General features: G+C 42.6%; 1 protein-coding gene across 1 annotated transcript in view; it reads left to right on the forward strand.

Moving 5' to 3' along the window:
- LOC129854442 (leucine-rich repeat-containing protein 49-like) overlaps nt 1-15320 on the forward strand; it is a gene marked incomplete in the record, with an annotated part of 48246 nt that continues 32926 nt past the window's right edge. The window contains 8 exon segments of the mRNA XM_055921489.1: nt 1-481; nt 802-870; nt 1040-1115; nt 1205-1438; nt 1609-1717; nt 2917-3120; nt 4329-4395; nt 7772-7915. Of these exon segments, the coding sequence (XP_055777464.1) occupies nt 416-481; nt 802-870; nt 1040-1115; nt 1205-1438; nt 1609-1717; nt 2917-3120; nt 4329-4395; nt 7772-7915 (969 nt within the window).

Here is a 15320-nt window from a genome sequence, read left to right on the forward strand (position 1 = left end):
CTTGATAACAGGTAACCTAATACCTAGGCTTTAGCTCCGGGGATAAAAAGTCTATTAGGCAGAAGTTGGATTTTGAGTTCTAACCAAATTAACAATAATGATCTATTCCATTCTATTCATATTCTACCGGTAATTCTACAAGCGGAACCTTTCATTTTTAGGATTGTTGGCGGGATTACTTATATTGAGACAGGATGTGGTGTAACCAAGGTAGAAGTGTTGTCGTTTCCATAGAAGAGAAGGACGTTGCCAGGGAAGTTAGTGCTGTGTCAGTGACATGATGAGCCATTTTTACATTGTAGCATCAGTTCACAACAATACATTTTTAAATAATTAGCATTGACGTTAAACAACAAAACTGGTTAGTTAGCCACATTATAGCAAGCTGACTAGCAACGTTGTAACACTAGCAAAAATGCGGCCACAAAGACAACAGACCAACAACAATACAGCCATTACAGGAAGATGTCTTTCTCCCACGGTAAGAATGATGTGTCCACAATAAATCATCTTTACTTCCTCTCTGTCTTTATTAGGAAAGAGTTAGCATGCTAGCTAGCTTATCCAGAAAGCTAATGCAACTCTGTAACAGTCATATAAATGTGCAAGATTGCTATCTATCTAGCTAACGTTACAGTGGCTGGGTTGCATATTGTTGCTCCACAAATGCATGAATATTATTAAGCCTGCTGTCTGGAGAGAAAAGTAACCGTATAGTGGACTCTTGGTTTAGTTGTTGTTCGTCTATTGTTACAATTGCTAATCTTAAATTGCCTCATCCTTTTCTGTCATTCCCCACAGGTCAACAGCTATAAACTGCACTTTACAGCAGTGAACTCTCAAATACCAGAGAGAAATGTTCAGAGACCAGTGAGTTTGCCTTCGTAGATAGATCCACAGTGAGGAGTGTCCCCATTCCCCAAATTATACTATTTTAATGAGACAATGCATTAACATGGAAAGCATGACGTTATGTATTGAGTACCCTTTAATTATCATAATTATATATTTCTAATTCATTAAATGTTTTATTTGACAGCTGGACGTCCGATGGTCTAAAGACTTTACAAACAGGATAAACATGGACACCATGAAAATTAATCCACCAAGACAAGGTACTACTACCTGACTAAATTACAAGACACCATGACAGTCTCTTACCTGTCCCCGTCTTCTCTGTCTCACCATTTACTTTTCTATCCAGACAGCAAGCTTAATGCAGACAGTGGCAGCGGCAGGCCTCTCCACACCCCTGTGCTGGCGTTTGTCAGTGAGTTTATGGGCCCTGAGCGTCCCCTCCTACCCCCTGCTGCTGCTCTACCCAGTGGGCAGACTGGTGACCTGGGGCCACAGCCACACAGAGTGAAGCCTAGGAGAGCAACCCACAGTGCAGGGGCCATCAACTCCCACAGTACCTCACCCCTCACCCTGACAACTGGTGAGTGGCTGCACTCAGGATCCTCCCCCTCTCTTCAGCAATGCTAGCCCCCCTGCTTTTTTTCATGGATCAAAGTCAGTTTAATGGAACATTCTGCTCTGTGCTCAAGTTAAACACTTCTGGACATGTAAAACCTGATGCTTTTCTGAACACATGTGTCTTTGTAACAGGACCAGGTGATGCCATATCATTGAGTGAGAATTCTCCCTCTAGTTTTCCAATTGCCTTTCGTTCCTGTGATGATTGTGCTTTGAGTCCTGAGCGACTAGATTTGGACAGGTAGGCTAAAACACTCATGGCTTTGTTTGTTCAGTGGTCTATGTTGAGCTTCTCAGTACACTGTCATGCAATGGAGTGCCAAGTTTGTAATTGCTTGGACTCACCAGTAGAGTGTAGCAAAGTCCCTCATAAAGATTATCCTGCCCTCTGACAGTGCATGTCAACTTTGCAGGCATAAAAGAAATGCCTGAAACTAGATCCTCTACATACTGGTCTTGATGAGAAGAAGAAAAAAAGTGTCGGGGGAAGTTCTCTTCTGCACTGTTCAACCAATCCAGTAAATTTGGAGGAGGAGTTAAGATGGAGTGTCGCCGGGCACGTTCAGCAGGATTGAACGTTTTGGAATATTCTGGAATATTCAGATAGAAATAGGCTATGTAGATAAAACTTGCATCTCTGATATGTAGAATAAGGAATCACATCGGCTCTATTCATGGCATTTCTATCTGCAACGTTCGAGAACGTTTGGCAACTGAACATGGCCTTGTTAACGTACAAAAGAGGAAGTCCTGTCACAGGCTCTCTTTCCATTTCCCCTGAAAACCGGATCATTCGTTCGTTGGGGACTCAGCAGAGACTAGTCAACAATAAACCATATCCATAGCCTCATCCACTTAGAATAATGAGATCTCCTGAACCCTGCCTGCCAGTGTGGTATCAAATCAAATCAAATGCATTTCTATAGCCCTTCTTACATCAGCTGATATCTCAAATGCTGTACAGAAACCCAGCCTAAAACCCCAAACAGCAAGCAATGCAGGTGTAGAAGCACGGTGGCTAGGAAAAACTCCCTAGAAAGGCCGAAACCTAGAGAGAAACCAGGCTATGAGGGGTGGCCAGTCCTCTTCTGGCTGTGCCGGGTGGAGATTATAACAGAACATGGCCAAGATGTTCAAATGTTCATAATTGACAAGCATGGTCAAATAATAGTAATCACAGTAGTTGTCGAGGGTTCAGCAAGTCAGCACCTCCAGGAGTAAATGTCAGTTGGCTTTTCATAGCCGATCATTTAGAATATCTCTACCGCTCCTGCTCTCTAGAGAGTTGAAAACAGCAGGTCTGGGACAGGTAGCACGTATCAGGTGGCTTGTACCTTTTTAACTGTGAGCCCCCTCTCCTCTGCATCATAACAAGATAATACAGGGTCATCCTCTCACAGAGTCGTGTTGTTGACAATGCCTTTGTGTTGTGTGTGTCAGGCGTGGTCTGGAGGAGTGTCCCCTGCTGGAGGGCATGGGTAGGCTGCGGCTGCTTAACTTTCAGCACAACCTCATCACGCACATCCACAATCTGTCTCATCTGCGGCACCTGGCTTTCCTAGACCTGTATGACAACCACATCTCCCAGATGTCTGGCATCTCAGCCCTGGCCTCTCTCAGAGTGCTTATGCTGGGCAAGAACAGGTTTGTGTTACGTTTCTCAAGCATACAAACAGAACAATAGGATAGGAGCTCCCACTCATTTTGGTGCTTTTACAGTGCATGGTTTCAAGGTTTTTTGCATGGTGCATGTTTTTTTTAAAATTACTTTTACCCCTTTTTCTCCCCAATTTCGTGGTGTCCAATTGGTAGTTACAGTCTTGTCTCATCGCTGCAACTCCCATACAGACTCGGGAGAGGCGAAGGCTGAGAGCCGTGTGTCCTCCGAAACACAACCCAACCAAGCCGCGCTGCTTCTTGACACAATGCCTTCTTAACCCGGAAGCCAGCCACACCAATGTTTCAGAGGAAACACCGTACACCTGGCTACCGTGTCAGCCTGCATGTGCCCGGTCCCGCCACAGGAGTTGCTAGAGCGCGATGGGACAAGGACATCCCTGCCGGCCAAACCCTTCCCGTAACCCGGACGATGCTGGGCCAATTGTGCGCCGCCCCATTGGTCTCCCTGTGTCGGCCGGCTCAGATGAAAAACTTTTTATGCTGTCTTTTTTTGGTGGGATTTTTCTTTACATTTATAAAGATGTTACCGTAGGGATATGCACATCCTGCTTTTTGGATTAAGTGATACTGTATGACCGCCACAGCACAGCTAGCCTATATATCAACCTCCATTGAAAAGTACTTTCCTGCAGGTGCCCAATTTCTGTACAAAACTATACCACTGCTCTCTTTGTGAATCTTACATCTAACATCACTTTACTTTAAAACTAAAGGTCAGGAGGGAGGAAGATTAAAGTCACAAATCATGGCAAATGCCACTGGGATCCCATTGCTGAGGTCTGGTTTTGTTCCAGAGTCTGTAAAACCTGACATTTGGCTTTTTAGAACCCACTTTCAGAACAGTCTGCGGTACCTTTCAAGCAAAGCATACCACAAATTTAGGTTTCTGATAGAATTTCCAAGGGACTGTAACCTAACTTCCCTAAGTTACAGTTTGGTCTGTATAGACAATCTTGGGTGACAGGACAGTGGAAAACAGTCAACTTAACCATCAGTAGAAATAAATTCCTACCGATCTTTGACAATCCCATTTCCTTGTGGCTGGTAACCATTCAGTTAGCAGATGGGATACCAGCTCTTTGTCATAGTAACATTGCGTTATAGGAGAGATATCCTGTATAGAATACCAGAGAGGATGATGTTAATATTATTGTCTGTTTAATGTTTTGCAGAATCCAGAAGATATGCAGTCTGGATAACCTGACTAAACTAGATGTTCTGGACTTGCATGGCAATCAGGTACCATGTTTCAAACCTTAGAAAATGATTACTTCACTTACATTCCTTTTTGTTCTCCAAATATACACCCACATGCATTTATTGTCTGTAATGTTGTATGCAATACTGTTACCAGTGGGGGACTGTGATATCTAGCTGTGAGGTTCAGCAAGAGCAGAGGCACTACCACCTCCCCCATACTGCCGGTTGGTTACTACATCACTGACTCTGGGCCCCTACAGTTAAGCTCATGCAGGCTTGACTGCAGGAAAGCACACGCATTGGTTCCTGTTGTGAGGCTTTTGAGTACATTCTATATTCAGTCGTGTGAAGGCAGTGAGTTATATTTGTACTTTTAGTTGAAACTCAGTGCTCTCTCAGCCATTGTTACTAGAGTACTTTACCTTTATTTTGTTTTCCCACCAAATTAAAACATATTTAGGAGCTTACTCCCACACATCCCAGTCTTGCTCTGGGTTACCTTATAGTTCTTCTTCAATTACTATAATTTCTCTTACAGGCAAGGCTATTTCTGTTCCTTTTACAATGAAGGAAAACCTGATAAAGCTGTTCTACAACTCATTTTAGTGTGAATGGTAAGTTGTGCGAAGGCCGATTTGATGAGCTTTTCTCCTTAGATAGGCCTACAGTATGATCTGGCTGCTGTCACAACGTATTAAAAGCCTGTGAAGAGAGGGGATCACAGTAATACTGGTGTCAAATCAGGATTTTGCCAGCATCTGTAAAAAGAGGATAGGATTGAAAAGTCATCTGTCCGCAGTGCTGGTTGTTTGAAATGTGCTGCCAGTATATCGCCCACATTGCTCCAGTGAAAGTCAACCCAGAGTCCCTGTGAGACTCCTCTCTCTGACTCCGGCTGCTCTTTTTCATGTGTCTCATACTCTCATTCCCAATTAAACATTGGTTTCTGTTAATCTACCCAGCAGCCGCTGTTTTCCACAGTGACTTCTGACCACGAACATACTGTGTCTTCTTCTTACCACATTTGTACTTCCTAAAGCACAGCAGTGTTTAAGTCACCTATGTATGGCCACAAACAAGGGATAATTTCTGCCCTAATTTCAAATCACCCCTGCCTGGCCTCTCATTTTACTCAGAAGGGAGATGTCGTATTTCCAGTTTGTTGGAAATGTTCAAGAGGAATATCCTCTTTGGGAAGGAAGGACATTCAACTCCATTGACCAGGTCTTGGAGTTAGAGAATGACATCATATTGTTAAATAACCTTTCCTTCCATTGGTTGAGTGATGGATTGTGCTCACAACAGGATCCTCTGTATCTAGTTGACACTAGTGATAATGGCTGCTAATCATTGAGGACAAGGCTACATTTTTTATCGCTTGAGAGTTTTTGAATGGCACTACATTTTATTGTATCAGGAATGCAAGGAGTACCGGTATATGATGTCTACAATGAAATACATTAAAAATTCAAAATCATTCATCAAACAGACAATATTTAACTTAATTATGAAATTATTTGAAACTTACTATGCACTTTGCCTTTTTTATTTTTAGACATATAAAGGACAGATGTGACCCTGCCTGCAGAGCAAATATCCCTATAGGACATTAAAACTTCCAACAGTGCCCTGACCTCTCATGTTCCTCCTCTCTAAAATGAGTGGGGAACCACTGTAACATATTTTGGATGCGTGATCCACCCCAACAGAAAGCAGTTCTACAGTTATCTGTAACACAACCCAGTTAAATATTTTCAGATGAGATGATCTAATCTGCCCTGATGTAAAATTTCTGTTCAGTGAAAGATACAGCCAGTGTGGAGTGGACCCTCTGGCTTTCTTAGCTTTGCAGAGGATGATGTCCCAGTCCCAGCCAGGGCTGAGATTATTTTAGCCATTTGCTGACTTGTGTTGAAGTGGACTTGAGACAGAGAGAATGCTTTTCATTGGAGCCATGGTGGAACTGTGAATCAAAGAGAACACCACTGGGAAGCCTCAGTTGGAGTGGAACATTACCTCACTCTGTTGTATTTGTCAGCAGTCATAACAAAAGTTGTTTCAATCTCAATGTTTCTTGCCTGTCTCTCTTGTCTCTGTCCAACAACAACAGTATTTTGAGAGGCATTTGGGGGACTTAATACACCTGGGCCTATTGTCAGAACTCCATAACTGAGATACCACTTCTACTACTCACTACTGGCAGCTAGACAACTTACTGTACAAATAGATCGCTATGACATAGCACTGTCTGGTCAAGCTATGAAAGAGGAGAGTCAGAGAGAAGAGTGTGCCTCAGTATCACTCATGGAAGGGCTTTAGATGTGGAGAGCAGGCTGTCACCCCCCCCCCCCCCTCCCCTAAATGGAAGGGAAAAGCAGAGGCTCTTTTAGCCAGAGCTCTATGCAGCTTTTGTCCTTTAAATTATGTTCACTGTTCATTTAGATTCTGCCCTAAGCTAACAACCATACTCAGTCTGTCTTGATTCATGTCTACTTGCATCAAGCTCACTGTAGGAGCCTTTCAACCTTTGACCCCTGGAGTAACATGCAGTGTATCATCATCATCAAGGAAAAGGGAACCCCAAAAGCCGGGCCCTCAGTGGTAGTTACTGTAGTTCTGGGCCGTGTCGTATAGTGCACTACTTTTGACCAGAGCCCGTACATAGGGAATAGGGTGCCATTTGGGACGCAAACATGACCTCTTCCTGAAACGGAGAGGACACAGGACTGAGTGGCACACACCTCACAGCCTCACACTCAGACTGACAGACAGACAGCAACCGGGGAATCCCCTGGGTCCTGAAGTAGTTAGTTTCATTTTGACAAGAGGCCCTACAGTTCCCCCTCAACCAGACTGAGGCCAGGGCCACATTTCACTACTACTGACCCTTTTGGATTCTGGATGCCTTTTGGACTCATGGTTCAAAGAGAATACTGACTTTGTTTTGACATCGAAATTATGATAATGTGGGTCAGAAACAAAAGGAGTGATTGTAAGGGTTGAATTGGATGGTAACATTGTATGTTAAAAATTCAAATAAGTTATCTCCCACCCTTTAGAAGGTTTAATTTATTTTGGGCTGTTTTTAGCAGAGAAAATGGAATGGCCTTAGGCTAGTAAATCAGGGTACACCGGTGTCTGCTCTACTCCGCTGTACTCAAGCGTTTTATTTTGCACAACAAACAGAACTGGCATGTCTCATCATTTGATTTAGACAATACAGAGCATATTCTCAACACTGAAAATCACCCTTATGGCCCCTATCACCACCCCAATATATTTACAACAGCACAGCCTCAAGACAAGCCCCTTAGGTGTGAGCCTAGTCTTTCATTCATCATGAAGAGAACATTAAGAGAACATTTCACCAGTTTATCACAGTGATGTTTCTGTCTGTGTTTCCCTGTGCCTTCAGATCTCCCAGATAGGGAACCTCTCCCACCTGTCTGAGCTGCGCGTGTTGAACCTGGCAGGGAACTGCATCTCCAGGGTGGACAACCTGCAGGGCCTGGACTCACTGACCGAGATCAACCTGAGACGCAACTGCATCTCCACTGTGGTGAGGAGAGGAGGGGATTTTATTTCATAAGGATCCCCATTAGTCGACGCCAATGGCGACAACTAGTCTTACTTGGAAAAAGACATTACAGACAAAATACTTTACTATTGACATATATTTAAAAACATTGTGTGTGTGTGCGCGCACATCTATCAGTTACACATACATGTCAGTACATACACACAAAAGAGCATACATACTGAAAGCTGCTGGGTTTTGGGATCTGAGAGGCCACAGGCTGGGGTTGGTGGAGGGACTGCAGGCATGACATACTGAGGGGGCTACTGACTGACTGATGGTAGAGCAGAGCCCTACCAGCAGCCCTGGCTGTTCTGAACTGAAGCAGCTGGATTGTGTCTAATCCTTTGGGCTCACACTAATGCACTGTGCAGATGTAATGGCTCAGGCCTGTAGTGATTCAGATCTGTGCTAAGATCGCAAACAGCTTGGCCCTTCTATCATCACAGTAATGGTTGAAGATGGTTCCCCCCACTCTGCAATATACTGTGCAAGAACAGTATGCTGCTGTGTTGCTAATGCTGCCAATTTTAACAGATGCACACATCCAACTGTCGTGGTTTGATATATACACACTCATTGGCATACAGCTGACGGCTTAAGCTAGCTTCTTGCTGTGTATCAAACCTCTGACCGTCCCCAAGGTGTTGCCAGTGTCTGTCCCCTTACCTACTCATGCATTGACATGTGTAGATTAGATTATCATTTTCTTCTTAGATGATGATGTTAGCTGCAGATTCTTCTTTCATCTTGTTATCATCCCCCGCTCCTGGCACAAGCCTTTGCATGTTTTCCTTATTTTGATGTTTGTCTTGGTATCACATTTAGACGTTTTTCTGTTTCATGTCTCACCAAGAAAAAACACAAAGTGAAGTAGCACACTTATTCTCCTGTCATCTACGGTGGTTACCAAGGGGGAAATAGCTAGCTCATTAACCCCTCCTCATGCTGACTCCAGTGGAAGTGAAATAGGATATTTTTGAAACAGAAATTCCCTCCCCCTATGTTTCTATAGTATTTCTGATCAACAGAGGAGTACAAACAGGCCTAAACAGGTCGTTCATTTGTATGCAAATCTGACATTTCCAAACCCTTCCCTCACTTGGTATGCTGGAAAATTCAACATGCTCTCATGTCAGAATTAGACGTTCATGCATGTTTCTCAAACGTCAAATTTAGAAGTTGTTCCAAATGTCAAATTTCAATATGGTTAAGTTTAGGCATTAACTCTGAAAACTTAAGGTTAGGCATTAACTCCAAACTGTGGGGCGTGTCCCCCCGGGGATCAAGAATACTGTATATATACTTTTTTTTTTTAAGGAACTCAGTCCGGCTTTAAACTTACTCTTGAAAGTTGTAATAGTAGAATGCACAAGGTGCCATTTCGAAATTGTGTAGTGCATCATCAGTTCCTCTTGTCATGTTAGTCATTGCATATCATAGAGAGCTATTTATAACTTGTCAGAAATGTCCAGATCAACTAGCCCATGTCAGCTAACATTCTTTTATTTAGGTTTTTTAGCCCATGGATATTGTTGTAATTTTTTTGTCACTTAAATATCACGAATACACATTAGACATGGAAAAAATGTATAGAATTGCATGTACAGAATTGGGGATGTTCCCCAATGCTGGATGGGGGGGATGGGGGGGGGGGGGGGGGCCGAGTTAAAAAGTTTGGGATTGAGGTTTCTATCACTGGATTTGAACATGCAACCTCCTTTTGTACTCCCGTCTGTCATCTCTGTCCACAACGCCCTAGAAAAACCAAAACCTTCTTGAAGGTGACAGCGCTCACGGTTGCCTCTAGTGGCCTGTTTCTATGTCAACTCCCGACATCCTCAGACATGGATGGACGTCTAATCCTGACTTGTATCACGTGACCAGGCTGGAAAAATTGTAGAAAAAACAGAAATGTCGCATCTTATCAACTACAGCTCCTGTTTACCCACTTAGAAGTTTTGATGAAATTACTTCCACTTTTAATAATCGGATATAATGTTTTATTGGGTGTAGAAAAAATTCTACCCTTCAGCATTTTTCTCAAGGCTCTTTCAATATTTGGATTGCAGGCACAAACTAAACACAGATACTTTCAGGTGTCTTAAAAGGTTTTCCTTTTCATTCCAGAGAGGAATATAGTGGATTTTTGGAAAGGACTTGGAGGGAAAGACAAATACATTGAAGTGCACTTTTCCAAACAAGTTTAAACCTACACTTAAACATTGGGCTCAGTTACATGGAAGGCCAGTATTTTAGACATACTGTATGTATAACCCTTTGGGTACTGTGCTACATATGGTACATGTCTGAAAGGTTTGTTTACCCTAGAAAAGCATCCTAAATGACACCTAAAATGGAACAGTTTGGAGATGATGGTAACAGAGTATCACTCTGTTTGTGATGAATGGGTGAGATACTGTTCTGTATGGTTTTAGTCTGTATATTGTATGCACTCTCTAAAAGACAAGTAACTTAAACAACCTCAGCCATTGAATGACCAGGTCACCAGTAGCACTTACTAAGGATCACACACACACGCACACACACAGACACGCACACACGTGTTTGTTGGCGCTTCTCTTTGTAGAGTGTTGTTGCGTGCAGCAGAGACAGCGGTTATGAGAGGCTGTGTTGGCACAGTAATGGTTGTAGGGGAGCTCCTCAGTGTGTGAGAAAATCAAACACACGCAAGCTGTCAGCATAGCTGGGGTGGAGCTGAGCTGTAGAGGTGAAGCCCAGGACATGCAGGAGAGAGACTGACACCAGGTTCAGACACACCTCCTAGTCTCTGGGCCGCTGCTGTTAGCAGATGAGATAGACAGTGGTGGACAGACAGTGGGCTTTTTTTATGCACCACATCAGCCCAGTGATGACATCACTCTGTCTGAGACTCTGTTTCTAAATTTAGACTCAGCCACAGTCAGAGCTGGAAGTGCTGTTGCACTGACGGAGAATACAGGGGTGAATATTCAGTCTGGGAAGCAGGTGTATGTGTGGTAGACTATGTGCTCATATTGTGGTATGAATTGCATTTTTTCAGCATGCAGAAATGGATGTTATAAGGATTCATTGCAGCGTTCTCCTCAAAACCTACTATGTGACACTGAGTGTGTAACGATGTTCGTCTGAGGAAGAACAAGAGGACCAAGTTGCAGCGTGGTACGTGTTCATGATTTTTAATAACACTGGACACTAGAACAAAAAATAACAACGCGGAACAAACTGAAAAGTTCTGTCTGGTGCAGACACAAAACAGAAAACAACTACCCACAAAACACAGGTGGGAAAAGGCTACTTAAGTATGGTTCTCAATCAGAGACAACGATAGACAGCTGCCTCTGATTGAGAACCACACCCGGCCAAACACATAGAAATAGAAAACATAGAACAAAAACATAGAATGCCCACCCCAACTCACGCCCTGACCAACCAAAATAGAGACATAAAAAGGATCTCTAAGGTCAGGGCGTGACAGAGTGGGAGTGCACAGTCATCTAATGTCTTTATTTCAGGAGCAGAGCGTTCCTGTCACTATGGGGATGCAGCAGCAGACAGTACTGTTAATGTGTAGCAGTAGAGAAATGTTCCTATAAAAGCAGTGTTGCAAATGGCAGAGATTACAGCCTTCCTCGCACCTGTCTCTCTCATTATAATTTATGCAGTGATTGATTTAATTATTTCACGACTTCTCCAATCAGACATAGCCATAATCCTAATTATTGCAACAGCACCCCTGCGGAGGCAGCATCCCTGTAATACTGTTAGTGTTAGAGACAGTAAGCTATAAAACCAAAGAGAGTCACACACACCATATGTATAAACTCCTAGTCATTTATTGGGTAAAACACCAACATTTCGGCGTCACTGTGCCTTCTTTAGGGTAATGTAATGAATGCTTGAACCAGGTTATGTAGACAAACAGTGCAATTAGTGCAACAAATGACAATAGTGAGGGGTGTCATAATTATTAGGTTGATTATAAGGAATTGAGTGAAACTGCTAAAAGACAATAGTTTACAGCATATTGAATATATTAGGGTGTTAGCATTATCATCAACATATATTATTGTTGAATTTAATTTCACATAATATTTAATTGTTTCCAATTTCATAAAAATGTTTTTACATGTAATCATTTGGTTCAACCAAAATGCATAATAAGCATAATCAACAGGGAGAACATATTGGGTGTACTCTGATAAACTGTAGAAGACAGCACATTAAAAGTGTTGTGTAATGGGGCCAGAACGGCATGAAGTGAATGCACTCCTCTTCTCCTTAATTGTTTATACAATAATTGTGTTAGAGCAGCCCATCATTAAAGTCCCGCTAACTAAGTCACTGAGTGGTGTGGGGGGTTGACCGTACTGTATGCATACAGTAGCCTTCTTTTGTTTATGCCTAAAGTAGGCTATGGCTTTATTTTGTAACCCATTGCACACGGCCACTGACATGCACATATAGTGTATTTGGAAAGTATTCAGACCCCTTGACTTTTTCCACATTTTGTTACGTTACAGCCTTATTCTAAAAGGGATTAAATAAATACAAATCCTCATCATTCTACACACAATACCCCATAATGACAAAGCGAAAACAGGTTTTTAGAAATGTTTGCAAATTTTGTAAAAATAAAAAACAGAAATAGCCTATTTACGTTAGTATTCAGACCCTTTGCTATGAGACTCGAAATTCAGCTCAGGTACATCCTATTTCCATTGATCATTCTTGAGATGTTTCTACAACTTGATTGGAGTCCACCTGTGGTAAATTCAATTGATTGGACATTATTTGGAAAGGCACACACCTGTCTATATAAGGTCCCACAGTTGACTGTGCATGTCAGAGCAAAAACCAAGCCATGAGGTTGAAGGAATTGCCCGTAGAGCTCCGAGAAAGGATTGTGTCGGCACAGATCTCGGGAAGGGTACCAAAAAGTGTCTGCCGCATTGAAGGTCCCCAAGAACACAGTGGCCTCCATCATTCTTAAATGGAAGAAGTTTGGAACCACCAAGACTCTTCCTAGAGCTGGCCGCCCGGCCAAACTCAAACTGAGCAATCGGGGGAGAAGGGCCTTGGTCAGGGAGGTGACCAAGAACGCTATGGTCACTCTGACAGAGCTCCAGAGTTCCTCTGTGGAGATGCAAGAACCTTCCAGAAGGACAACCATCTCTGCAGCACTCCACCACAGACCTTTATGGTAGAGTGGCCAGCCGGAAGCCGCTCCTCAGTAACTGGCAGCCTTTTGGAGTTTGCCAAAAGGAACCTAAAGGACTCAGACCATGAGAAACAAGATTGAACTCTTTGGCCTGAATGCCAAGCGTCACGTCTGGAGGAAACCTGGCACCATCCCTACGGTGAAGCATGCGGCAGGGACTGGGAGACTAGTCAGAATCGAGGGAAAGATGAACAGAGCAAAGTACAGAGAGATCCAAGACAACACAGGATTGGCTTTGGGACAAGTCTCTGAATGTCCTTGAGTGGCCCAGCCAGAGCCCGAACTTAAACCTGATTTGAACATCTCAGCGGAGACCTGAACATAGCTGTGCAGCGACGCTCCCCATCCAACCTGACAGAGCTTGAGAGAATCTGCAGAGAAGATTGGGAGACACGCCCCAAATACAGGTGTGCCAAGCTTGTAGCGTCATAACCAAAAAGACTTGAGGCTTTAATCGCTGCCAAAGGTGATTCAACAAAGTACTGAGGAAAGGGTCTGAATACTTATGTAAATGTGATATTTCAGTTTTTTATTTGTAATACATTTACAAAAAATCTAAAAAACGGTTTTTGCTTTGTCATTATGGGGTATTGTGTGTAGATTGATGAGGGGGAAAAAACGATTTAATCAATTTTAGAATAAAACTGTAATATAACAAAATGTGGAAAAAGTCAGCACCGTAGCTGAGCAGGATGGTGCAGCAACAGGAGGCCATACGTGGGACAGGGGGGGCAAGGATGGGGAGGTTTGTTCTATTCTGTGCCCTGGCCCTGTTTCGTTTGTTTTGTTTCATCCTCATTTGCTACAGCTTTAGAAGCCTTCTCCTGCATTTGCCATTAATCTTTTTCCAAGGGAAAATATGCATTTTGATAATGATTTTGAGCCTTAGAGCCCAGGGGGTATGAACATAATGTAAACAAAAGAAATATCAGACTTTTGTTTGAATTATATTAATGTTTAAGTCAATCGGACCCCATGAAAGCTTTGCCGTACTTTACTGTCTGGGTCATATGCTTACAGCATAAGTAATATTGATCTATGAGCACTCAGCTGCCTTAACATACTGGACAAATTATTCTATGACTAATTCAGTACTGTATATTATATAGTACCGGTACTGTATATTATTTACAGTATATTATACATTTTGTAGTAAATACAGATCAAGAATCCATCCTTATCTATTTTATTGGTTTGGTCAGTACTAGTTTTGTCTGTTTATTGCACCAGGCACACATTTGAATCTAACATACTATCAAGGCATAAGGTGAGGCCCAAATGCAGACACAGGAGGCAGATGGTTGGAGTCTTACAATGTTTATTAATTTAAAAACGATGTCCTTTCTTGGCAGCTCTGAAAAATAAAGTTAAAAACTGTTTGATCAGATCCCGCAACAGAACATTGTACTGTCCACACAGTACAATGTTGTTTATATTAAAATTGTTTCATTAACCTGATGAGGACAGTGGGCGCTGTTGTCACTTTGGGGGAAAAACGTGCCCAATTTAAACGGCCTCGTACTCAATTCTTGCTCGTACAATATGCATATTATTATTACTATTGGATAGAAAACACTCTCTAGTTTCTAAAACCGTTTGAATTTTGTCTGTGAGTAAAACAGAACTCATTTGGCAGCACACTTTTGACCAGGAAGTGGAAAGTCTGAAAATTATGCTCTGTTCAAGGGCCTGCCTATAAATGGGCATGATACGTATGAGTATACATGAACGTCATACACCTTCCCCTAGATGTCAAGAGGAAGTGAGAGAAGAAATTAAGTGTTTATCTTGGTCTGAGGTGGAATATATCCTCTTGGCACGACGAGTCATCCATTTCCTATTTTCTGGAAAGCGCGCAGGTGGACCTGGAATTGCCAACTGAAAAGCCGTCGTTATAGGCGACTGCTATCTCCGGCTTTGATTTTATTTGATACATATCACAATATCATCGTAAAGTATGTTTTTTCAATATAGTTTTATTAGATTTTTGAAATTTATTCGGGACGTTAGGCCTGTTGCGTTGTGTGCCTTTTTTCAGAAAGGAGAGCTTCGCGCCACTTGGCCAGTGTGCTTGCTAATTCAAGAGGGAAAAACTGTTCTAAATCCAAACAACGACTGTTCTGGACAAAGGACCCCTTGTCCAACATTCTGATGGAAGATCACCAA

Source organism: Salvelinus fontinalis, chromosome 4 (assembly GCF_029448725.1).
Source record: "Salvelinus fontinalis isolate EN_2023a chromosome 4, ASM2944872v1, whole genome shotgun sequence".
Lineage (NCBI taxonomy): Eukaryota > Metazoa > Chordata > Actinopteri > Salmoniformes > Salmonidae > Salvelinus > Salvelinus fontinalis.